The following is a 26,985-nucleotide window of genomic DNA, read 5'->3' as shown; positions in this document are numbered from 1 at the left end:
TCCCAAGGCCATCAACAGCATCCCAAGAATGCAATATAAAATATTTGCATGTATGCATGCTAAGTCACTTTAGTAGTGTCCAACTGTTTGCAAAACTATGGACTGTAGCCCACCAGGCTCCAGGGAATTCTCCAGGCAAAAAAACTGGAGTGGTTTTCCATGCCCTCCTCCAGAGGATCTTCCCAACCCAGGGATCAAACCCATGTCTCTTTACATTACCTGCATTGGCAGGTGGGTTCTTTACCACTAGCGCCACCTGGGAAGCCCATGCAATACTTAAGATTTTTTTTAAAGTCAATTTCTTTACCTTTTTAATAAAATGAGTAACATCTGAATTTTTTCTCACATAACTTGGAAGAGGGATAATTGCATCTTAAATTTCGATTTTCCCATGCTTCTGGTATTCGCTGTTAGCTCACAGGTATAAAATCTCATTAAGAGCAAGTTTCTATTTCAGGTTTATATCTATGAAATGAAGATAATTTGCATGTTGAGGTAACGCTGGAATTCCTGGGAAACTTGAGAATGAGGAAGATGTGCCATACCAATCACAAGACCTTGGTAAATGGATTATAACCTATGGTTCTCTAGAAACACTAACTGCAAATGATCATTTTGACATATAAATTCATGAAATTGAATTATTATGTACACCAGGGAACTGCTCCATTGATCAAATGGAAATAGCTGCTTTATTTCAAATAGAGCTTGGGCATTAAAATTAAAAAGCAAGTATATGGCAGACAGATAATAAAAAGTTAATTTTCAAAAAGGCCATTGACCAGCTCTGCAGGTACTGAATTGCTTTTGCATTTCTAAAATAGCTTTTCTATGTTCTTTGTTTTTGGAAAGATAACCTAGCTTTTGAAATTACTTTCCTTATTCATCCTAGGATTAAAGGACCAAGAATTCCACTGGACTAATTCCTTCTTCACTTCTAGCAACTGGTTTACAGGCCGGTTCATGCTTTATTTTCCAGTAAATATTGAAACTTAAAATTTAATTTAAAGTTAAATTAAAAGTTAACATTTTATAATCACTCATGTATGTTCTCCCTTTCTTATCATAGGGTCTTTGGGGAACTGACCCTTAAGTGTAGGACACTGAAATATAACCTTTATTTTTCACTCATGAAAAAAAATTTAAATTAATTCTATCAGTGTCCGCTGGGATTCTAATAAGTACCAACACTGTGCAAGACTCTGAGGCATCTTGATGAATAAAGTCTGAAGTCTAGAAAATTAGAAATATTGAGAAGAGTCTACAAAGAATATGTTAAAATCAGTTCCAGAATTTCCCAAATTTTCCCATATATAAATAATTCAATGACATACCTGAATTGACAATAACTTCTATTCTGACCAAGAGTCAACTCTTGGTAGACTGTGGCAACAAGAGTGAAAGAACAAAAATAACAAACATAAAATACATATTTTGAGATAGCCCCATTTTCTCAGATGTTCTCTCTTTGCTTCTACTATGAACCCATGGCAGTGCTACTACTCTGTTGCAGAATGGTCAGTATTCATTGTTACCTCCCCTTTAACCTGTAGTCCAAAGAGGACATAACCATAACATTATGTTAGCGAAAGTAAATAATAAAATACACAGATATATTTTAAAAGTTGAAAGAATGTGAATAATCCACAGATTAAACACTAAATAAATACTTGAGGGTAGGCTATGCTTGTTGATGGCATCACTGACTCAATGGACATGAGTTTGAGCAAGCTCTGGGAGTTGGTGACGGACAGGGAAGCTGGCATGCTGCAGTCCACGGGGTTGCAAAGAGTCAGACACGACTGAGCAACTGAATGACTGACTGAGGCTGTGCTTGTAGGACTAGGCCCTTTTGGTATAATTTTATAAACACATAATAATTTTGTGTCAGAATTTCTTAGTGCATATCATTGCCAGACCTCTAGAGTAAGAAAAAAATGGTTTATATGAAATTTATTTTGGAAGCTGCTGCATATTTTGTTAGCCAATATAAAATACAAGGTAGTATTCACATGCCAAAGTGAATATATTTCACTTAGATTAGTTCATAATTTTTTCCCTGTCAAATAATAATGAGCATGGTACGCTGTACAGGACAATTATTTATAGCCTACATTGAATATGATCCAGTTTCTAAATGTTCTCCATATTTTTTGCTCATATATATTTTATTTGACCCTCTTAGTGCCCTGAAACAGTAAGAAACTATAATAGTGAACTCATAAAATGTAAGAGCCTTTGAAAGATATTTCCCTAACTCTTCAGCTAACTGGCTGGAAAGTCAATATGCCGTCAAGATATTAACATTATAACTGATAACAGAAGGTAACACATTGGGAGTTCAGAAATGCTTTAAGGAAAAATATATACTTAACGAACACAGAAAATACCTAAGTGCAGAAAAAAGTGATTTTGTTTTTAGAATAATAATTTCGGAACATCTTCTAGTTATTGATGACTCATTAGTTGACAACCTCAAATTAATGATTAATTCGCAAACCCTGAGGGTGACTGATTCAAATGAGCTGTATAACAAACACTATTAATGTGTACTAAAATGTATTTAAAATCAACTAAGAATATTTCCTCACTACTTCAGTGATTAAAAATTATAAGCTTTCTTTTATTCCAAAATAAAGCATAAATGGAATGCCTTTTGCTGGGCATGGGTTTTTAATAAGCAGAAAAAACATATGGCATTTTCTCCTCTCCCCCAAGTCCCATACTTCTTCCTGCCCTCCTCCTTATCTTCCTGTCTTTCCTCTAGTACATGTGGTTTATTGAATATGGATGCAAATGACTCATTTTAGTTCCATAGATCTTGTTCAAAGATAAAATAATGGCTCAGAAGAGCTTAATGGCATAATTTTCATGGCAGAGTTACAAAATTAATAAATCAAACACAAGAAGTCAAACTATAAAATAGGTATTGAAAATTCTCATTCCAAACACTGTGCTTTCTCTAATGTTAGTCTCTAGTATATCACCACACCCTCAACAACCCCTCCACACACTTCTAAGATGTAATGAAAATTTCAAACTATAGATTCTGGCTGAAATTTTAACCGGTTCTAATAAACCCAAAATCTATTCATCAGATTTTGAATGTATGTTTTTAAAAAAAATCTTTAATTGGAGGATAATCACTTTAGTTTTGTGTTGGTTTCTGTCATACAAAAATGTGAATCAACCATAAGTATATATATATATTCCCTCCCTCTTGAGCCTCTTTTGCACCCACCATCCCACCCCTTTAGGTCATTACAAAGCACCAGGCTGAGCTCCCTGTGTTATACAGCAACTTCTGCTAGCTGTCTATTTTACACCTGGTAATGTGTATATTTCAAAGCTACCCTCTTAATCCATCCCACTCTCTCCTTCTCCAGCTGTGTCTACAAGTCCTTTCTCTACATCTGCATCTCTATTCGTGCCCTGCACACAGGTTATCAGTACCATTTTTCTAGATTCCATATATGTGCATTAATACATGATATTTGCTTTTTCTCTTTCTGACTTACTTTCCTCTGTAAGACAGACTCTAGGTTTGCCTCTCTCTCTCTCTCTCTCTCTCTCTGTGTTAGTTACTCAATTGTGTCTGACTCTTTGTAACCCCATGGACTGTAGCTCCCCAGGCTCCTCTGTCCATGGAATTCTCTAGGCAAGACTACTAAAATGGGTTGCCATTCCATTCTCCAGGGGACCTTCCAATCCCAGGGATTGAACCTGGGTCTCCTGCATTACAGGCAGATTCTTTACCAACTGAACCACCAGGGAAGCCTTATATATGTTCATTAATATACTCATCAATATATGATATTTGGATTTCTCTTTCTGACTTCATTCCATGTAACAGGCTCTAGGTTTGCCTACCTCAGTTCAACTAATTTTTTTAAAAAGCTGGATTTGATTTTAATTGACATTGGTACTGGGAATCAGTAGTCCTGGATTCAAGTCTTGATGCTGCCATGAACTTGTGTGTTCCACTGTGCGTTAACTCGTATGTTCTTATTGCTTCTTGATTTTAGATTTGTATGTTTCTATTAGCAAGTATTTTATCTTTTGTACCACAAATACTGTGACCTTGTCTAGATTGTAAACCATTACACTGCTAACAAAATCTCTACATCTAATTTCTAGAGAATACATGTTCCTGGAGAGTATATAGTGAAGTGAAATTCACTCAGTCGTGTCTGATTCTTTGAGACCCCAAGGACTATAGAGTCCATGAAATTCTCTAAGCCAGAATACTGGAGTGGGTAGCCTTTCCCTTCTCCAGGGGATCTTCCCAACCCAGGGATCGAATCAAGGTCTCCTGCTTTGCAGGCAGATTCTTTACCGGCTGAGCCACAAGGGAAGCCCAAGAATACTGGAGTGGGTAGCCTATCCCTTCTTCAGTGGATCTTCCTGACCCAGGAATTGAACCGGGGTCTCCTGCATTGCAAACAGATTCTTTACCAACTGAGCTATCAGGGGAGCCCTTGGAGAATCAATATTACTTGGTAATGAGAAGGAAATAGAAAATTAATACAAAATCTCAAACTACTAAGTAGTGAATTAATAGGGGAAGAGACAAAAATAAAAGTAATTTTCTCAAGCATTTGTGGTACAAAACAATTGCTGAGTCAACCAGTAGTAGAGGGAAGCAAAAAAAGAGAATAAATGAATTTTAAGATTATGGAAAAAGCCAACCTGCGGTGAGAATGACAAGATACTATGTACAGAGGTTTCCTATATCTTCTTTATGGCTTATTTTCTCTTTTCTTATACTATCTTACACACACACACACACACACACACACACACACACATATATATATATATGTATATATGCATACATATATTTTACATACAGGTTTACTATATTTGTGTTTCAAGAATATGAATTGACCTATTAACACATGACGGTTGAGTGATCAAATTCTGTCATGTTAATGAGCCCTATTCTTGGGGCAGGTTTGACTTTTATTACTAAAAAAAAAAAAAGTTTTAATTGAAATACAGTTCATTGAAAAAGCTGGCTTAAGACTCAACATTTAGAAAATTAAGATCATGGCATCCAGCCCCATCACTTCAGGGCAAATAGATGGGGGAAATGGAAACAGTGAGAGACTTTATTTTTGGGGGCTCCAAAATTACTTCAGATGGTGACTACAGCCGTGAAATTAAAAGACACTTGCTCCCTGGAAGAAAAGCTATGACCAACCTAGACAGCATATTCAAAAGCAGAGACATTACTTTACCAGCAAAGGTCCATCTAGTCAAAGCTATGGTTTTTCGCATAGTCATGTATGTATTTGAGAGTTGGACTATAAAGAAAGCTGAGCGCCAAAGAATTGATGCTTTTGAACTGTGGTGTTGAAGACTCTTGAGAGTCTCTTGGACTGCAAGGAGATCCAACCAGTCCATCTAAAGGAAATCAGTCCTGGGTATTCATTGGAAGGACTGATATTGAAGCTGAAACTCCAATACTTTGGCCATTTGATGTGAAGAACTGACTCATTGGAAAAGACCCTGATGCTGGGAAATACTGAAGGCAGGAGGAGAAGGGGACGACAGAGGATGAGACGGTTGGAGGGCATCACTGACTCAATGGACATGAGTTTGAACAAGCTCCGGGAGTTGGTGATAGACAGGGAATCCCAGCGTGCTGCAATCCATGGGGTCTCAAAGAGTCGGACATGACTGAGTGAACCGAACTGAACAGTTCATTTACAATATTGTGTTAGTTTCAGGTATACAGCAAAGTGACTCAAATATATGTATGTGTGCATATATATATATATATTTCAGATTCTTTTCCATTATAGGTTATTATAAGATACTGAAGATACTTCCCAGTGTTATACAGTAGGTCCTTGTTCTTTATTTTATATATAGTAGTGTGTATCTTTTAATCCTAAACTCCTAGTCTATCCCCTCTTTATCTTTGGTAACCATAAGTTTGCTTTCTATGTCTGTGAGTCTGTTTCTCTTTTGTAAATAAATTCATTTAATAGATTTCACAAATAATTGATAACATATAACATTTGTCTTTCTCTGTTTGACTTCCTTCATTTAGTACGATATTCTCCAGATTCATCCATGTTGCCGTAAATGGCAATATTTCATTCTTTGATTTTTAAATTATTATATCAAGATGACATCAACTATTTTTAAAAAGGCACTTCAAATAAGTGGGCCTTTACGCCTGTGCCATCATCCTGGGAGAAAGAGCATATACAGAGAAACCAATTGAATTATTTCAGTTTGAATTCAGATCACAAAGGATTAAAACCATCAAATGGGGATCTAATATCAAGTTTATGTGCCTTATAATTGATACAATGTCTTAAACAGAATTACATGTAAGGTGGGTGAAGGGGAACAGGGCAATTCATTGAAAGTATGAGATAGAGTAATCTATGTATGGCTTTTAGAGAACTAGTGATTAAGACCTTTGAACAAGCTAAATACCGTAAAAGTTGAATATATTCCACTGGACAGGTCAATGTTTTAATATTTAAAACACTAAAAAATTTTGGCAAACTGGTGGATCTTTTTAAGAATCTATTCTACTTTTTTTTAGTTTTTCATGGTGTGTTCCCATAAGGATTAAAAAAGATTATATTTGTACTGCTAAAACAAGTAGCTAAAAACTCATCTTCATCTAGCAAATCGTTAAGTTCTGGCATAATATCCATTCTGAAACAAAGTTTCAGTAAAATGTTTTTCTTTTTACTGATTTCTACTGACTACCAACCAGTCCATTCTAAAGGAGATCAGCCCCGGGATTTCCTCGGAAGGAATGATGCTAAAGCTGAAACTCCAGTACTTTGGCCACCTCATGCGAAGAGTCGACTCATTGGAAAAGACCCTAATGCTGGGAGGGATTCGGGGCAGGAGGAGAAGGGGACGACAGAGGATGAGATGGCTGGATGGCATCACTGACTCGATGGACGTGAGTCTAGGTGAACTCCGGGAGTTGGTGATGGACAGGGAGGCCTGGCGTGCTGCGATTCATGGGGTCTCAAAGAGTCGGACACGACTGAGCGACTGATCTGATCTGATCTGACCACTGTTTTTTCTAAAATTATGTAGATAGAAACACTAATTTGAGCCTGAAAGGTTTTATAATTGATGGTTGCTCCTAAGCAACTATTGTGTTTTTTGTTATGTATCAAAATCAGTAATTCCTGCTTCAAAAAAGCTCTACTACTTTAGTTTAAATGATTACACTTACCTTATCAGTGTTGACATAAACCTAAAATTGATCATACATTGATCACATATGCCACATACGCTTAGGGCCATCTGCCATCACCTGGTATGAGTCTGCTTATGACCCTGCTTATGAGTTTGCTGGAAGAAGGAAATTGCAGTGCACTCCAGTATCCTTGCCTGGGAAATCCTATGGACAGGGTACACTGGCAGGTTAGTCTATAAGGTTGCAAAGAATCAGATAGAACTTACACATACACATATACATCTGGTAATTAGCCGCCGCTGCTACTGCTGCTAAGTCACTTCAGTCGTGTCCCACTCTGTGCAACCCCATAGACAGCAGCCCACCAGGCTCCTCTGTCCCTGGGATTCTCCAGGGAAGAATACTGGAGTGGGTTGCCATTTCCGAGAGGGTGGGGCAAATTGAGAGAGTAGCATGGAAACATATACACTGCTGCTGCTGCTGCTAAGTTGCTTCAGTCGTGTCCGACTCTGTGCGACCCCATAGACGGCAGCCCACCAGGCTCCCCCGTCCCTGGGATTCTCCAGGCAAGAGCACTGGAGTGGGTTACCTTTTCCTTCTCCAGTGTATGAAAGTGAAAGGTGAAACTAGTCCACACAAAATCAGTGGGTTAAAAGAACATGTATGTACTCTCTTACAATTCATGCGGCCAGAAGTCCAAAATAATTTTCACTGAGCTAAAGTCAAGGCCAACCAGCAGGGCTGATTCCTAGAGAGGCGCTGAGGGCAGAATCCATTTCCTTGCATTTAGCAGCTTCTAGAGTTTTTCTCCTTGCATTTTTTGGCTGGTGGCTCCTCTCTCCATCTTTAAAGCCCAATCTTAGCATCTTCTGTTCTCTGGCTGCTTTGGTCATCTCAGCTTCTCCTCTGCCTCCTCCTTACAAAGACTTTTTCATAACACTGGTCGCACCTGAGTAATCCAGGATAACTTCCCTTGCTTTAAGATCCTTAATTTAGAGTTGTAAGTCCATTTTGCTATACGGGACATGGACATGTTTAAAGGCCTTTTATTCACCCTACCACAGGGGCATAGGGTGGGGGCAGCATGAAGGTTGAAAAGCTCTTAGGTGATACTTTCAGGCAGTAATAGTTTATTTATGTTGAATGTTCACTATGGGCCCATTCAAGCACCATCCTGGATTCTCTCTGAGCATTGAACCATTTAATATATAACAATGGATCTTTATCCCATGGCACCAAAAACCCTGGACGTTTAGAGATAGAAAGTACTTTATAGTTTATGTTCTTACTCATCTCCACTGCCCATTTGAGGAACGAAGTCTTGAAATAAAGGAATTAGTTAAAATTGTATTTATCAAGATGCAGAGATTAAGTGACTTATTCAAGGTACACAGCGGGGGTAACAACGCCATCGGGAGCATACTGTGTTCTTGTCATCTACTCCAGGCTAAGAACACTCAGCTTTCCTGCTTCTTAAGGGCACACCTCAGTTGATGGGCACACCCCCCAAATTCATATGTTCAATCTTAACACCCTGTACATCAGAATGTAACCGTATTTGGAGACAGGGCCTTTTAAAATGTAATTAAGGTGAAATAAGGTCTTGAGGGTAGGGCCTGAATCCAACATGACTGGTATGGTCATAAGAAGACAGAGACACACTAGAGACGCACAGTGAAAGGGTGGACTTCTGTAAGCCAAGGAGTCCAGCCAAACACCTTGATCTTAGACCTCAGACTTGTGAGAAAATAAAGTTCTATTTTTTAAGCCACTCAATCTGTGGTATTTTGTATGGCAGCCTGAGCAAACTAATATAACCCAGATAGGCCACAGGCCTTAGAACATTTTTAAGCTGGAGGCAGCTAGTTCATGGTCCAGATTTACTAGAAGAAGACATGGGTTTACTAGAAGAAGACATGGAGTTTATGAGTAATCTGCAGTATTTGTAAAAGACTAAGGGAAATGTTCAAAATATAGTCTAACTAAAATTCCAGTTTCATGGCTTTGGGGTGGAATGACATCAAGTCAATATGGCAACATCAGCTACTTCACATTTATTGAAAGCTTTACTTGGCAATATGCATTTTTGATTAATTTAAAATAAAATTATTTGTTGTTTAATAAATTGATTTGTTTGGAAGTAAAAACTCAGGCTTTTTGATGGAGAGGAGATTGAACGGAAATCACTGCTTGAGCTCCCAATTCCTTTTTTTAAGTCTTCCAAGACCCATGCTGTTTAATCCTCTTCAAATTGCTAGAGCTCTTTCAGGGGCGAGCTGAGCAAATTATATTGCTTTAGTCATTTGTCACATCAGGGGTGTTGTGAGCCATTGTTTTCAAATCTAGGAGTATCACTGACATTTGCTGGATGCTATGTATCTGGTTATTTTCCTGAAAGTCAGAGAAATTTTAAGTGAAAATGATCCTCAGTGTTTTAGTCAGGGTTCTCCAGAGAAACCAAACCAATAGGAGATATTAACAGATATATATTTTTAGATATATATACATATATTTATTATGAAAGATTACCTCTGGAGCCAAGAAGTCCCACTATCTGCCAGCTGCCTGCAAGCTAGAGGCCTAGGAAAGCAGGTGGTAGTTCTAGCCCAACCCAAAGGCCTAAAAACCAAGGAGCCTTTGGTTTAAGCCAATGGTATAAGTCCCAGTCTGAGTTCCCAGGAGCACTGATTTCTTAGGGCAGGAGGGAATGATGCCCCAGCTCAAGTAGAGAGAGGGAATTCATCCTTCCTCTGCCTTTTTGTCCTATTCAGGCCTTCAGTGGATTAGATTATATCCATCTGCATTGGTAAGGGCAATTTACTTGCTCTACTAATTGAAACGGTAGTCTGTTTGCGAGACACCTTAATAGACACACTTAGAAGTCTGAACATCCTTTAGTCTGCTAACTTGACACATAAAATTAAGCATCACATCCAAATAACAAAATATCAAAATAGCTTAATTCAATAGATGGATGGACCTAGCTCATTAATCCAAAAATAAAAAAATTTTTAAATGAAAATAAAGAAGCCACAGTACCCAGTGCAGATGTTAGGGTATCAAGCGCCTTCAGTAGAATGTATCTGAAAGTTTGAAAAGCAGTACTTTAAGCAGAAATGTATTTCATTCAAAAAATAATAGCAAATGTATGAAGAGCACACACTTATATTAAGACTGGAGGTTTATTAAATGCTTTATCGTAAAATATTAAGCCCACACTATTACAATACACAGGCTCGATGTTCTAACAAGTAACACTGTGCCTCAATCGAGGGAAGTTCATGATGCCAATACAAGGTGGAATTGTGGGGAATTACAAATACAGAGATATTTTCCTTTTCCTCTTCTACAACTGCAATACTGATGTTCAGAAATGTTTACACATTGAGAAAAACTTGTAAAATTTCCTGAGTGTTCCATTAAACAATTTTTTTAAATTAGGTTACCCTAATGGAAAACATGAAAATTTCCTGGTGGAAAATCTATTTTAATATTTATTATCTTCAATAACTGAGAACCATAATCCTAAATATTTATTATGCCATAAGAAAGTCTTTGGAATTATCATAAGGCTTTCTAGAACAAGATAAATTTCAAGGCAATGTACCAAGGACTAAATTTTATTCAACCACCAACTTAGTGATATGCAAAGATAAAAGAAAAGTCAAGGTTAGCTGATTTTCTTCCAAATAACAGGAACTAAGAAATATTAGGGGAAAACAAGGATGTAGGAATGAGTGGATATTAGATGAGGAGAGAGATGGCTAGGGAAAGGTACTGAGACTAGTTAGCATTTACTAGCATATATTTTCATTCATTAGTCAACATTTTCTTCATATATATAATTATTTCAAGATAGCACTTCTAAACACTAAATTGGTTCATTCATTTTTCAAGTCAGTTGCAAAGAAATTTCAATCCAGAATATCTAAAGTTAAAGCTAAGAGCATTTTGATACTTACCCCTAAGAATATCTGGCATTCTCAGCTGTAGCTCTTGAATACATGGTTTCTTAATAAAATATCACTAAAATAGAACTGATGTTGAAAAAATACAAGCTACCTAGAGCTCAGGGTACTAGTCACAACCAACTTTACCAATTCATATCAGTTACTTACACAGAACTAAACAAGTTTAACCAATTCAATTATTTAGTTTGAACAGAAGCCAGATATTTTGCCTTTTAAAAATTTAACCAATCCTAAAGCAATTTTTCAGAAAATGACACCTAAGATTTGCATTGAATTTATACTTCCAGTCCACACTTTGGTACCCTGGCTTTTCTAAATTGGACACTTTGCTCTATGTGTGATCATCAAGATGAAAGAATATGATCATCGATGAAAGAATATGTTCATCAATGAAAAAACTTTAAAGAAAAGGAACTTTAATTTGGATGGAAATACTTTGTATTCATATTAATAAAAGAGACCATGCTTTTGGAAAAAAAATAAAATCCCACATAGTATACAGAGTATTGCAATCGTAAGTAATCCAAACATATAACCATCTCCATTACACAGTTAAGCAGCCAGGTCTAATATACTACAAACCATTTGATTAAAAAGGCTTGTAACCAAAAGGAAACACCAGTGAAAATAGGTTTAAAATATATATATCCTTGTAAAATAAGATATGTTTTCCACATTAAAACCTTGTTTCAGAAGTTCCCCGCTTCAAGTTGTTACTCAAAAACTCATCATGTTCAAAACTCAAATTATTGTGAGATCTTGAGATCATAAGAAGCTTCTCCTTATTAGTAAAGTCTTTCTTGATTGCAGCCTGGGGCACAAGCAGCCTCTCCATTGGGTCCTCTTTGTTCTCTAGTTTCACATATCCTTTGCTGTTGCTTCGATCCAACCGAGGCCAGCTTGGATGTTTTCGTTGTTCTGCCTGAACGGTTAATGTGGAATGACCCCGCTCTAAGTCTAAGGATTTTGAGTGTGATGACAGCAAATGCAAGGATGTGTTGGAACCAAACTGTCTTCTAGCAGCCCCAGGAGACAAGAGCTGTCCAGCTCCAGGTCCAAGGGCCACAGAGGACTTGTACTGACTTGACAATGACTCCCCAACGGAATTATTCCTTGGGAGCATCAGACTGACTGGCTGGAAGGGCTGACTGGGATTGGGCAAAGGGACCATAAGGGAGTCCATTGACAAATTCCTTGACCTACTTTTGAGGTTATCAGCATCCTCAGTGATGTTATCTATACTGGGCTCATCAATCACACAATTATTCAGTTTGATCACAGGTAATGTAAAAGCGCTGATGGACGATGACACAATTGACTTGGTTTCACATTTCTTAGGGCCACTGGTTTTATCATCAGTTGTCTTGGAAGGAGGCGGATAGAGGCCACAAACAGAGGCAGAGCTGTCAGAGAGCAAAGGTGGCACAAGATGCCCAAAACTCTTACTTTCATTCACCACAAGCTCATCCTCCTCGACAGAGCTGTCCATCCGAAAACTGCTCCTGAAACCTGAAAAAGAAGCAATGGTATTTGCTGCCAGTCTCGAAGCACAGGAGTTCCCATTCTGCTTTACTTCCGTTTCTCCCATTAAACCAGTGTAGATGCCATTCATGTGTTTTTGCTCCTTGATTCTCAGAGTGTGGATGTCGATGACTGTGGAGTAGATGTCCCTCATGTGTATGATTTTGGTTTCTTTGTCACGGTTCTCGTGAAGAATGGCATTAGCACAAATGAAAATGAAAATGCCAATCCCCATTGTGAAAGGGCCAAGCATTTTCATTTTATCAGAATGCAAATGTTGCTCAAAGAAGTGAACCACTACCCCGCCTTGGTTCCGGATGACCTGAGTTTCGTTTGTTGACAATGTCGTCTCAGCATCGATAAAATGTTCTTTTTGAGGCCAATATCCAAGGACTGCCATTGCGATTCCTACAATGGAGATAAGGACTCCTAAAATGAGGAAAAAACCAGATGGGGAATAAAGCCGGATTTTGCCTCGAACAACCACAACATCAGCCCGAGGTCGACGCCTGACTGGTTTCTTCTCCTGGGCAGCAGGCGACGGGCTAAGGTTGTCATGATGCTGTGATCGGGCAGAGTCTTGCCTTTTCAAGGCAGCCAGGCCAGTTATCACTCCACCAGTTGCTATCATAGCTCGGTCTTTTATTCTGGAAAGAAGAGAAAACGATGATAAATCTGTGTTCTGAGGTACGCTCATCATTTCAGCAAGTGTTTCTATATTTTTGTTGTTGCTGTTTCGTGTAATGCAATGGGGCAGAAGAATGTCTTTTTAATCAACATAATTTGGGTAGAAGTTTTGTTTATCGGCTAATATAAAATTCTAGAGATTTCCTTTTTTGGCTGAATTAGTGTTTCTATTATTAGGGAAATGTGAGCTCAAGGTACATTTTCCTTAAGTAACTTTATCAGTTAAAATTATATTTTATTGCTTAAAATTATAAAACGGTTTCCTGGCCACAAGATACACATATTCTCTTTTTTTCTCTCTCTCTTAAACACACACACACACCATCCTTCATTATTGTTTTAAAGAAATGAAAACACCCAAAACACCTAATAGGCCCCAAACAAACCTTAGGTTTACAAATAGAATACATTCCATCAGCTCACAGTTCTAACATTACTCTTGCAAAAGCCACCCATGAACTCTCAACTATCAAATTTAATTTCTCCTGCTCAATTCTCATCTTCCTGACTTCTCTGTTTCCATGATATTACCCGAGCCCTCCTTTCCTGAAACTTGCTCTTGTCCAGCTTTTTTTATGATACTGTGTCTTCATGGCTCTTTCCTGACCTCACTGACTATTTCGATTTGAGCTTATTTTTCCTCACCTAAAAGTAGACAAGCTTCCCCCAAGTGTCCTGTCCGTGGCCATCTTCTGTTTATGCTCTCCCTTGGCATTCGTATTCCCTCCTACACCTTCCACTATTTCCTTAATGCTAATGCGTCCCAAGTCTGTATTTTGAACTGTAGCCTGAGTTTTAGTTTCACACTTCCAGCTCCCCATTGGGGAACATATTTACGCACAATCATGCTTCTCCAGCAAAGTTGAGCTCCCCTCCATCCCCTCCACACAGGCTGGACTCACCTTCTACCCACCACTTGACTTGTCCGACTTTTTCAATGGCCTCAGTTCTTGTGCTTGACTCTTCATAGCTACCTTTAAGTCCTCCTTTTCTTCTGCCTCTTATCCTCTAATCAGGTTCTAAATCCTAAAAATTTTCACTATAGAATGTCTCTGAATTCTACTCCTTCATTCCAATCCTATTCTTCCCAGCTTAGTGCTATTCTTATTAACACTTACTAGACTATTATAATGACCTCCCAACTGGTCTTCCAAACTCCATTTCTCTTCCTCCACAATCAAGCTTAGATTAATTATCTAAAAATATGGTTCTGAAGTTGTTTACAGAGTGGAAGAATAGGTAAAATATTCTCATTACTCACCAACGTTTTAATCTGGGTTTTCAGACCCATGGAATTTAGCTTCATCTCCAACTACTCTCTTTCAGTTACATAAAACTAAAACCGAATCATACTGCCTGAACTCCATACAATGTTTCTGAGACTTCATTAATAGTGTTTCATCTGTCTAGATCCTCTTTTATCTCTTTCACATATTTCACATATTATCCTCTGGCTAATCTATAAAGCTAATATTCCATTTCTTTATAAAGCCTTCTCTGGTTAAGCAAATCCCACATGAGTTCGTGCCTCAGAGCATTTTAGCAAATTTTCTATGGCACTCACCATATTACAGTGTCTTAGTTCTTCCACTACTTGTGGTCAAACATTAAGTTTAACTCTCATTTTTGTTACCAGAAATATTTGATATAATACCTTACACATAGTTAGTGTCAAGAAATATTTGCTAAAATGCTCAGTATGGGAATAATACTTCTCCTGAGATTTCTGTATGACCACAGGATTTTTGTACTAACTTTCCTAGTTTAAAATTTGAACAAATGTAATGCCAAAACAAAAAGCAACATTTTGTGAGTTGGTAAAATATTTGTCATTATTTGTAATGAATAGTTCTCAAGCTGCCAAATCTGGCTAGTAGAAAGCAGAGAATATTTTAAGACCCGCAAGGTCTCTGGCAAATTTCTACAAGAGTTTCTTCGTGGTATCAAATTCTGTCTTGTGAAATCAAGCTCTCCTTTTGGATTTCTATTTATGATTTCTGAATTGTGTTTAAATAACATGGTGGTGGATGGTACCTACAGTTTTAGTTAGCTGAACAAGCTGGTGAATAAATCCATCCTTCATTGGAATTATAGCTTGGATTAAAATAGTTGAATGTTGGAAGAACAAACCATGATCTAACCCACAGCTCTAGCCTATGAAGTTTATCAAAGTATGCACACTACAGTTGAGGGCACCCACTAAACCTTGGGTAAAACAAAGCTGTGTCCATCTATGTTTTATTGAACCCAATACCAGTTCGAGTGTTTGAAAAAAAATGCTTAGATTAGATAACAGCCATCTAACTCAGTTATTTCCATTTAGGAGGATAAGGATTTCGTCTGAAATCTTTCTGAATAGAATGAAAACAAGGGCAAAAGGCTTGCATCTGGTTTAAAAGCAACCACGGTGAATTCCCACTCCATATACATTCCGAGTCCTCCCCAACTTGTTAAAACATTTTCTCCTTATGATGCCATTTTCTATTCCTAAAGTTGATAGAGGAAAGGGGGATGGAAGAGAAAAAAAAATATTTTGAGAAATACAGATGAGGAGAGAAAGCTGGAAAAGAGCAGTGGGGGACTGGGTTCTTTTAGGAAGAACCAATGCTGGTTAGCAGGACAGGAAGAAAAAGCACAGGCTGAATAACAGTGTGACTGAGAGAAGGAAAGAAACCTGGAGGAGTACAGAAATTAAGTCCAGAATGAGGGGAAAATAAAAGCTCACACAGTTTCTTCAGCCAGACCACCCTGACCAGCCAGCCAGAGGCACCAAGACGCCCAAGGATTAGCAAGTTCAGGTTGGATGTCAATGTCCTCCCTTGATTCCATTCAAAACAATTCAACACTAAATGAGCTTCTTTCAGGACTCAGAGCGCCAAAGTGACCCGAAAGGAAAAGCAAAAATGCGCACACTCAGTCACTGCTTCAAAGGGCTTGAAAGCTAATGAAGGGGCTGGTATATCTACATAGAACAGAATGTGATAACCCCTAGAATAAAAATTTCCATCAGGCAGGACTTTTACAGCAGGCTTCACACAGATGAGAGCATTCTAACATTCATCAGAGTGAAAGAAAGCAAGTGAATGGCATTTCAGATAAGGTCGAGAAAGAAAGAAAGACTAGGGAACAGAGCTCTGGCTGGCCTTAGCACACAGCACCAAGGGAGGGAACCAGGCTGGCCTAGAGAGAGACGGAGGGCCAGGTCTTGAAAGGTAGCAATAGTCATTCCCAAATGCTTGAATGCTAGACTCATGCTCAGTGGAGTTAGAGGAAGATGCAAAATACATTTGTTGTCATCTTAGGAAAATTAATCTCAACTTGTACATGAGGGGTTGATATTGGAAAATCACAGTTCAGTTCAGTTCAGTTGCTCAGTCATGTCAGACTCTGCAATCCCATGGACTGCAACATGCCAGGCCGCCCTGTCCATCACCAACTCCTGGAGTTTACTCAAACTCATGTGCATTGAGTCGGTGATGCCATCCAGCCTTCTCATCCTCTGTCATCCCCTACTCCTCCTGCCTTCCATCTTTCCCAGCATCAGGGTCTTTTCAAATGAGTCAACTCTTCGCATCAGGTAGCCAAAGTATTGGAGTTTCAGCTTCAGCATCAGTCCTAACAATGAACACCCAGGACTGATTTCCTTTAGGATGGACTGGTTTGATCTCCTTGCAGTCCAAGGGACTCTCAAGAGTCTTCTCCAACACCACAGTTGAAAAGCATCAGTTCTTCAGCACTCAGCTTTCCTTATAGTCCAACTCTCACATCCATACATGACTACCAGAAAAACCATAGAAACCTAGTGAAACTATAAAATCTAGAAGCAGTGAATACACAAGCCTCAGCAGCATCAAACTGCACTGTCAACTTGACCCAAAGTATTCAGTATACACAAAATAGCCTAAGTCTACTTGTTTATTTATTCTGCAAAGCCACATCTCCTCCATTCTACATTTTACCACATTTTTGGCTGGAGGTGAAGGGATGGGAGAATTGGGATCCTGTAAACTACAGCCTTCTTACCATAACAAATCATAGCATCCTTCTAGGTTTTAATAATAATAATAGTAATAATAGCTAACACACTGGTCACAGTCAGGCACCATTCTAAGTGTTTTGGTATAAGAACATACTTATTATCACAGCAGTTCTGGAAGTGGACACAATCTTTATGATCTCTATTTTGCAGATGAGAAAACTAAGGCTCAGGGAGTCTAGGTAAGTTGCCTAAGGTCGCACAGCTCAGAGGTGGCTACAAAGCCTGTGCTGTTACAGAATTTGAGATGACATGGGCCTCCACATTTGCTTTCACTTGAGGTCTTCTTTACCTGCCCATTTTTCTTATTTTGATTCCTGTTTCTATCAGAACACCAGACCCTAAAGAATGCTTTGTACCTTTAGAACAGTGATTGCAGGCTCAGTTGCTCAGTTGTGTCCTTCTCTTTGCAATCCCATGGACAGCCCACCAGGTTCCTCTGTCCATGGAATTTTCCAGGCAAGAATACTGGAATGGGTTACAATAGCCTTCTCCAGGGGGTCTTCCCAACCCAGGGATGGAACTGCATCTCCTGCATTGGCAGGATTCTTTACGACTATGCCACCTACGAAGCCCCCTTTAGAATGGTGACTATGAAACAACTGACTTCCATTTTCATTTTTATTGGGAATAGATGAGAGTGAAGGTGTGTCCTTGGGTGAGCATTGACCTCTCACATCTGTCTAGATCCCTTTCAGGATATGAAGGGGCAGACTCAGAACAAACCAATCACCACCCCAACTCTCCTCCTTTCTCTACCATCCTGGATAGAGTAGGGCTGGGACTTTTCTTAAAGATTCAAGTGAAGAAGTTTTCTATACTGAATTTCACTTTGTTAACCTGGGCACAGAGTTTGTTTTTTAATCTATCTCTCATGATCCAAGGCTTCACCCAAACTTCTGAAACTTGAATTACACCCTGTGAATTTCCACTCGAGACCTCCTCCTAGGTGGGCATTTTTAATTTATATAGATATTCATTCAAGTAACTAGTAAAACTTGGTATCTGGTACTATAGTAGATGTGGGCCTCAAAATATGCATCCTGGCCTGAAGAATATGATGATTAGCAGCTATTTTTTTAGGCGGTCATTCAACTAGTTATAAATAAGTCTAGCAAGAAAGTCAGTTACACTCGGTGCTTCCATATTCTCCCAAGAGATATGATTTTGTGAAATGACAAGCTGACAGATATTCTTCTGTAAGTTACCCAAAACAACAACAACAAAATTAGTTTGGGTTAACTTGTAGCTTTTAGAAAGGCAATGCCAAAGAATGCTCGAACTACCGCACAATTGCACTCATCTCACGTTCTAGTAAAGTAATGCTCAAAATTCTCCAAGCCAGGCTTCAGCAATACGTGAACTGTGAACTTCCAGATGTTCAAGCTGGTTTTAGAAAAGGCAGAGGAACCAGAGATCAAATTGTCAGTATCCGCTAGATCATGGAAAAAGCAAGAGAGTTCCAGAAAAACATCTATTTTCTGCTTTATTGACTATGCCAAAGGCTTTGACTGTGTGGATCACAATAAACTGTGGAAAATTCTGAAAGAGATGGGAATACCAGACCATCTGACCTGTCTCTTGAGAAACCTGTATGCAGGTCAGGAAACAACAGTTAGAACTAGACATGGAACAGACTGGTTCCAAATAGGAAAAGGAGTACATCAAGGCTGTATATTGTCACCCTGCTTATTTAACTTATATGCAGAGTACATCATGAGAAATGCTGGGCTGGAAGAAGCACAAGCTGGAATCAAGATTTCCAGGAGAAATATCAATAACCTCAGAGATGCAGATGATACCATCCTTATGGCAGAAAGTAAAGAGAAACTAAAAAGCCTCTTGATGAAAGTGAAGGAGGACAATTAAAATAAATAAATGTCTATTAAAAAAAAAAAAAAAAGCCAAGGAGGAGAGTGAAAAAGTTGGCTTAAAGCTCAACATTCAGAAAACTAAAATCATGACATCTGGTCCCATCACTTCATGGGAAATAGATGGGGAAACAGTGGAAACAGTGTCAGACTTTATTTTTGGGGGGCTCCAAAATCACTGCAGATGGTGATTGCAGCCATGAAATTAAAAGACGCTTACTCCTTGGAAGGAAAGTTATGACCAACCTAGATAGCATATTAAAAAGCAGAGACATTACTTTGCCAACAAAGGTCCATCTAGTCAATGCTATGGTTTTTCCAGTAGTCATGTATTGACGTTAGAATCGGATGGTGAAGAAAGCTGAGCACCAAAGAATTGATGCTTTTGAACTGTGGTGCTGGAGAAGACTCTTGAGAGTCCCTTGGACTGCAAGGAGATCCAACCAGTCCATCCTAAAGGAGATCAGTCTTAGGTGTTCATTGGAAGGACTGGTGCTCAAGCTGAAACTCCAATACTTTGGCCACCTCATGTGAAGAGTTGACTCATTGGAAAAGACTCTAATGCTGGGAAGGATTGGGGGCAGGAGGAAAAGGGGACAACAGAGGATGAGATGGCTGGATGGGATCACTGACTTGATGGACATGGGTTTGGATAGACTCCAGGAGTTGGTGATGGACAGGGAGGCCTGGCGTGCTGTGATTCATGGGGTCTCAAAGAGTCGGACACGACTGAGTGACTGAACTGAACTGAACTTTTAGCTATATATCAATTATCCTATTTTTCATCCTCAGTGTTCATAAATCAGTTACAATTTTGCTAGCAAAACTGCTAGCTATTAGGATCAGCAGCTTCAACTTCACACAACATGCTTGCTTCTTCACTTTGCAAACCAGGATGCTATTGGGCCATCTCCGGGCCTCTGTGATCATACCCATTCATTGGAGAGCTCAGAAATCATCAGTAGGAATTCAATCTTATTGGCTACCTTTCTTGCTAGAGATGCAGACTCTTGCATTGTTTCAGGGACTCCATTACCATCTACTCATCACCTTGAGCTCATATCCCCTCCAGACCATTTTTATTCTACACATCTCAGCCAAAAACTCTTTCTCCTTGACAAAGAAGATTTCTGCCTGTGTGTTACATTATCAACACTACACCATCTCATCTAAACATCAGGTTTATCCTCTCCTATTCTTGCTCTGATTGTAATTCTAAAAACCTTATTTCTGTTGTCCTTTACTCTTTTTTTTTTTAACAAGTTTAAGCACATCCTAGATTTGCTTTTCATAGCCCTAAATCCGGTTTTTAATATTTACACCCTCATGGAAGGAAGTTTATTCCTGTACACTTAGGTCTTCTGTTAACCATACTGACCTACTTTTTGACCACACATGAGCCTACTATCCACCAGATGTGATTCTAGATGTATTCATATCCTTATATCTGAGGAAGTAACTAGATTTGGAGAGTTAAAAGCTTTAGAAGACTCTGAATCCGGACATTCCTTCTAGCCAACTAAGAACCAAGAATGTTGTCTAAGATCCAACAATGAAGAAGCAGAAAACAAGACTGAAATTCAAGTTTTCTGACTCCAAGTCCAATGTTCATTCTTGGTTAGACGCCTTTTTTCTATTATTTTTCATGCTATCTGCCAAGGCCTCACACAGTGCTTAGAATGTAATTAGTGCTCAGCAAGTTTATCTGTTGACTGTGAACTGCCTTGATGAAAGCTTAAATACAACTGAAATATGCTAGGTACTAGGGACACAAAGATAATAACACTCAGTCCCTGATTTCAAAGAGTATGCAGTCCAGTGGGAACACAGAGTATACATTTAAAATCGAATGAATGAACAGCTCTGATGAAGTTACAACAGAATGCTCTTCCATACTATCTGGAGGAATCAGGGAGGCTTCCAAGAAGCAGCAGCAGGTCATGGACACCTGGGGCATCAGTAGAAGTTTGCCACACAGATTCAAAGTCATCATTATTTCTCACTGTTTCACAAGGGTCCTTGCTCCATGGGTTTTCTTCATCTTCTCAGCTGAAGTCTGCCTATTATTTTAAATATACTTGATATCGCCTTACTTTTTTGTTTGAATTTTTATTCTTATCTCAAGGTTTAACAAGTTGCCAGACGGTACGGCTATCTGCCAAAGGGAAGTAAAAATTAATCTATGCTTTCAGGACCAAACAAAAGCATTATATAAAAACCCCATGTGGTATCCACAAATGTGACAGATGGAAATATTTTCTGTTCAAGCTAGAACAGTTTTAGGACTTTCTTCCCTGTAGAGACATTTGAAACTTTTTTAGAAGAGTATTTCTAATCTACATACTTCCCAGAGTTGAAAGAGAAAATGCCTATGGGTGACTGATAGCTCAATCATATTAAAGTTTAAAAAATAAGGATAGAATAGAAATCATTTTTTAATGTGTAGCATAATGGTTTCGCACGTGGACCTTGAAATCAGAAAGACAAGACTTTACATCCTTGCTTCATCACTTGATAGCCATGCAATTTTGGACATGTTGTTTTAAATTTTTGTTACATTGGTTCCTCCATGTATAAAATGACAAAACCTGTCCTGAATAGAGAGGATACAGTACACTGGTGGCAGAAGACCCGAGGGAACTTGAATCCCTGCATATCGCTTAACAACTATCCTTGAAAAACTGGTTCATCTTCTTGCAACCTCAGTTTCCTTGCCTGTAAAATGAGGATAATACCGATAGGGTTGTTAATAGGCAGAGGAAATAATACAGTTCAGTGTCTGGGAGCTACGGTCAGCATCTGTGTCTGACTTAAAGATCTTCTTAGGGATAAAGCTAAGTTTTATACATACACACACACACACACATTTATACATGAAAAGGCTTCCCTGGTGGCTCAGATGGTAAAAAAATCTGTCTGCAATGCAGGAGACCTGGGTTCGATCCCTGGGTTGGGAAGATCCCCTGGAGGAGGGCATGGCAACCCACTCTAGTATTCTTGCCTGGAGAATTCCCATGGACGGAGGAGCCTGGCAGGCTGCAGTCCATGGGGTCGCTAAGAGTCGGACACGGCTGAGCGACTTAACTTTCACTTTTCACTTTCATGCATTGTAGAAGGAAATGGCAACCCACTCCCGTGTTCTTGCCTGGAGAATCCCGGGGACGGGGGAGCCTGGTGGGCTGCCGTCTATGGGGTCGCACAGAGTTGGACACGACTGAAGTGACTTAGCATAGCATATGTGTGTGTGTGTGTGCGTGTATATATATATATATATATATATATATATATATATAAACTGTCCACTATAGTGTTGGTTAAAATAACTTCTCAATGAACAGTAGCTATTATTATTAATTCGTTGTTCAATATTATTAACCCTTTCATTGCTCAGGTAGGCAAACTAAAAACCTATTTTAATATATTGAGTTAAATAATCAGTGATGGGTCACTGCACAGGGGAAGGAAATTATGACTGCAAGTTTGTTCTGGGATTTACAGTCAAAAACTATCTGAGTGGAATCTGTGTATTTTAGTGCTAGAAGCATTAAAAATGTGGTAGTTGCAAGAAGAGTTGAGTGTATATAAGAGAGAGACAGGTGGGAAATATACTACCAAAAGAATAAAGCATGATTTCCTTTTTCAATTCATTCTATTTGTTGAGATTTAGATACATCTGTGTCAAAAAATAATATTAGCAATAATAAAAACAAAGTAGACAAACCCAAACCAGTTCATCTGATATTTTTACTTATTTTAATGACACAATTAAATCAAACGCCTGAGTAATCTGATCAATTCTGCAAGCACCATTCTGTTCCCACTGGGACACCTGAACATAAAACAGACTGAAGATGAAGAATATGGGTTGGGAATATGAGAACTAGGGAAGATATTGATAGAAAGCGAAAATTCAAGAAATGTGAATTTTGTGACAAATTTAAGCTATGATTTTATGTACATTCTGAAGACCTTTGCTGGTCTGCCCTGGAGAGAATGGTTTCTTTATACTTCAGTTCAGTTCAGTTCAGTCGCTCAGTCGTGTCCGACTCTTTGCGACCCTGTGAATTGCAGCACTGCAGGCCTCCTGTCCATCAACAACTCCCAGAGTTCACTCAAACTCACATCCATCGAGTCAGTGATGCCATCCAGCCATCTCATCCTCTGTTGTCCCCTTCTCCTCCTGCCCCCAATCCCTCCCAGCATCAGAATCTTTTCCAATGAGTCAATTCTTCGCATGAGGTAGCCAAAGTACTGGAGTTTCAGCTTGAGCATCATTCCTTCCAAAGAGCACCCAGGACTGATCTCCTTCCGAATGGACTGGTTGGATCTCCTTGCAGTCCAAGGGACTCTCAAGAGTCTTCTCCAGCACCACAGTTCAAAAGTATCAATTCTTATACTTAGTATAGTTCAACTTCCACATGAATGCTGGAACTAAGGGGATATACAGAATTTTTTATAATTATCAACACGATACCCAGAAAAAATGTCACTTTATGGTCAAGTACCTTCTAAACATACAGAAAATGCTAAGAATGTAGAATGCACTTGGAAATCTATATATATTCTTTGTTACTGATGCTTCCATAACCTGCCGGCCTGACAAACTATAAAATATGGGCCTAAACCAATCATGAGCTGTGCAACAATGACATGGAACAATTTTCTCCAAGAGCTACAATCCAGGAAGCCCACAGAACACAAAAGTCTTCAGGAGGCCAAATAACAGCTCCATAATGAGCTGTTAGGTAAAACCCTGCGGAGAGACAGTGGGAGACATTTTCTGCAGGAACAGAAGATATCAGAATTTATTTTCCCCAAAGTAGAAATATACTTCTCACCCTGGACCCCAGTTCTTCAAATCTGAAAAAGTTTTTGTAAGGATTGTAATGACCCATGTTCACTGCATTTCCTGGCAGGATGTGGACTTGGAATTGGTACAAAGAAGCTAAAGAAATCACAAACTTACTAAGGTGCACGAAATTAGCTGAGATACTCCTGGAAAAAGAGCTGAAGTATCTAAATCACAAACTGGACCTTTTATATGGATTCCTCCTCTGCAGGAGAACATATCTGGTAATTTCACTTACAGGTAGCATGACCATGTTTTCGAAGACGGTTTTGGAAAGTGAGACTCTAAGTAGTAGTAATGTCCTTTCCAGTTATTTTAAATGCCTGGAAAATCCAAACACAGGCTGATATTCCTATAAGATGAGGGGGAAAGCTAGAGTGCACTAGGAAGTTTCAATTTCAGCTGCTCCACTTTGAAGCCAGTGTCTTGATACATCTATCAGCTTTGCATGTGACACAGCTGTGCCAGTACCATTAATAAGGCAAAAGGTCTTACCTTCTTCTCTACTGTAAAGAAGGAACATCTCTCACTAGAGGAAAGTGAAAGTGAAGTCACTCAGTTGTGTCCTACTCTTTGTGACCCCAGGGACTGTAGCCTATCAGGCTCCTCCCGCCATGGGATTCTCCAGGCAAGAGTACTGGAGTGGGTTGCCATTTCATTCTCCAGGGGATCTTCCCGACCCAGGGATCGAACCCAGGTCTCCTGCATTCCAGGCAGACACTTTAACCTCTGAGCCACCAGGGAAGCAAAAACACCATTTAAATTAGAGGTGAGCCATGTCATCTTTCAGGCTTCCCAGGTGGCACTAGTGGTAAAGAATCCACCTGCCAATGCAGGAGACAAAAGAGACGCGGGTTTGATCCCTGGGTTGGGAGGATCCCGTGGAGGAGGGTACGGCAACCCACTCCAGTATTCTTGCCTGGAGAATCCCATCGACAGAGGAGCCTGGAAGGCTACAGTGTATGGGGGCACAGAGTCGGACACACACATGTCATCTTTTTAATCCTCAGTAACAAGATAGTACATCAAATTTCAGTAGCTCTAAGCTATGTAGCATTTTTAAAATCCTAGAAAAACACTAGGAAATAGTTCAAAGTCCATCATTCCCTCTAGAGAACTTACTTATTTTTCCCGTAAGTAAAATCTGAGCAAGAATGCCTTTCAGGCAAGATAAAAAGTGGTATGAAGAGAGGCCTTGTGAGGGATGGCAAGATCAAACTCCTCTTGACTCACACACACACACACACAAAGCAATCTATTAAGCCTGGAAATACAAAAGTCCTTCAGCATTTAGAGGATATGTAATCAGGAAGGGTTAATTTTGAATTCATACTGAATTTGCTTCTGTGACTGGATCCCTAATCTAGCCACTTTTGTTTTTGTAGGTAACATCATGGCCTGCCTCAAGGAGATAGCCTGACCCTGCCCACCAGTGAAGGATTGTATGGAAGTGAAACTAACACATCCCCCTGCCTGAAGTTTGCTGCTCTAGAAGTTATCTGTAAGAAGTAAATGTTTTTTTGTTTGTTTCCTCACCTCCTGTCTCCTCTCTGATCCCTAAAAGAACCATCCAGGCCTTGACAAGTGCTTATTTTGAGGCTCTAGCCTGCCATCTTCTCTGTCATCCGGCTCCCAAATAAAGTCCTTTTGTCTCAATACCTTGTCTCAGATTTATTGGCCTACCCTGCGGTGAGTAGAGCAAGACATTTTCCATAGGTCCTTTAGAGAAAAGCTGCTAATGGTGTGTGTGTGTCCGTTGCTCAGTTGTGTCTGACTCTTTGTGGCCCCATGGACTGTGTAGCCCGCCAGGCTCTTCTGTGTGTGGGATTCTCCAGGCAAGAATACTGGAGTGGATTGCCGTTCCCTTCTCCAGGGGATCTTTCCAATCCAGGGATCAAACCCACATCTCCCACATTGTGGGCAGATTCTTTACCATCTGAGCCATCAGGGAAGCCTCTGCTAATGGTAAATGTATTTAAAGAAAAAAAAAAAAAAAAAAAAAACAGAAGGCAGTGGAAATGCATGTAACTATTTCTATTTTCGTTTTCTTCCCCTTCTTCTCCTACTTGTACAGGTTGGTGGCAGGCAGCAAGGGGAATTGGGGAAAACAGATTTTGAAGCTTCCAGCTTCAAAAAGTACTCGGTGCCCAATCTGTCTTTCTCTCATCTTTATTTGGGAACTACTTGTGCTCAAGGTATTATAAAAACCCCACAGTACAAAGAGGAAATCTCTTCCACTCATGGTTTCTCTAGTTCCCCTTCCCAGAGGTAAGCCCAGTGTTGGATTTCTCATACTACTTTCCATAGAAGGGGGAGAATTTTTTCTCATTTGGTTTTTTAGAATTGATTTATATAAGCTGTTTATATGCCAAAGAAATCAGCTCTCTGGTAGTGATATGCTGGCAACCATAGTTAATTTATATTTTTTACTTTTTTTGATTGTATCTTTAAGCAAACAGAAAATATCACTATGTTGATTGATGGCCTTGAGGCAGGAGGTAGATGCCACCCCACCCCAGGGTAAAGCAATTGGAGATTCATTCCCTGTGGAGGAAACTCCAAGGAGAGAATAGCAGGACAATTAAGGGAGGTGGCTGGGCTTTGCCCAGACCACATAGTTCTCATTCTCAAGTCAGAAGACCTCCCTGACCACACATGCAGAAAGGCTCCTTGTTGGTCAAACGGGTGTGATGTCAAGAGATGCACGCACACACAAAGGAGGATCCTGAGATCTACCAAATATGGACAGAGCTGTGCTGTGCTCAGTCACTCAGTCCTGTCTGACTCTGTGACCCCATGGACTGCAGCTCGCCAGGCTCCTCTGCCCATGGGGATTCTCCAGGCAAGAATACTGGAGTGGGTTGCCT

The 26,985-nt window shown here is 39.4% G+C and overlaps 1 protein-coding gene and 1 long non-coding RNA gene across 4 annotated transcripts in view; one reads left to right on the top strand and one right to left on the bottom strand.

The window, feature by feature from the left end:
- Positions 1-25,776, top strand: part of LOC104969590 (uncharacterized) — a 49,463-nt gene extending 23,687 nt beyond the window's left edge. Inside the window, exons 2-3 of the long non-coding RNA XR_001501018.3 lie at positions 458-561; positions 25,504-25,776. This is a non-coding gene — a long non-coding RNA (uncharacterized lncRNA). The remainder of the gene's footprint in view (positions 1-457; positions 562-25,503) is intronic.
- TMEM200A (transmembrane protein 200A) overlaps positions 10,347-26,985 on the bottom strand; it is an 86,519-nt gene continuing 69,880 nt past the window's right edge. For all 3 annotated transcript variants that reach the window (XM_024996988.2, XM_024996987.2, XM_059889889.1), the window contains one exon: positions 10,347-13,322. In XM_024996988.2, the coding sequence (XP_024852756.1) occupies positions 11,831-13,306 (1,476 nt within the window). In that variant the 5' untranslated portion in view covers positions 13,307-13,322 and the 3' untranslated portion in view covers positions 10,347-11,830. The remainder of the gene's footprint in view (positions 13,323-26,985) is intronic.

Source organism: Bos taurus, chromosome 9, assembly GCF_002263795.3.
Source record: "Bos taurus isolate L1 Dominette 01449 registration number 42190680 breed Hereford chromosome 9, ARS-UCD2.0, whole genome shotgun sequence".
Taxonomy (NCBI): domain Eukaryota; kingdom Metazoa; phylum Chordata; class Mammalia; order Artiodactyla; family Bovidae; genus Bos; species Bos taurus.
The sequence above is the reverse complement of the archived record's forward strand: the minus strand, read 5'-3'. Positions and strand labels throughout refer to the sequence as shown.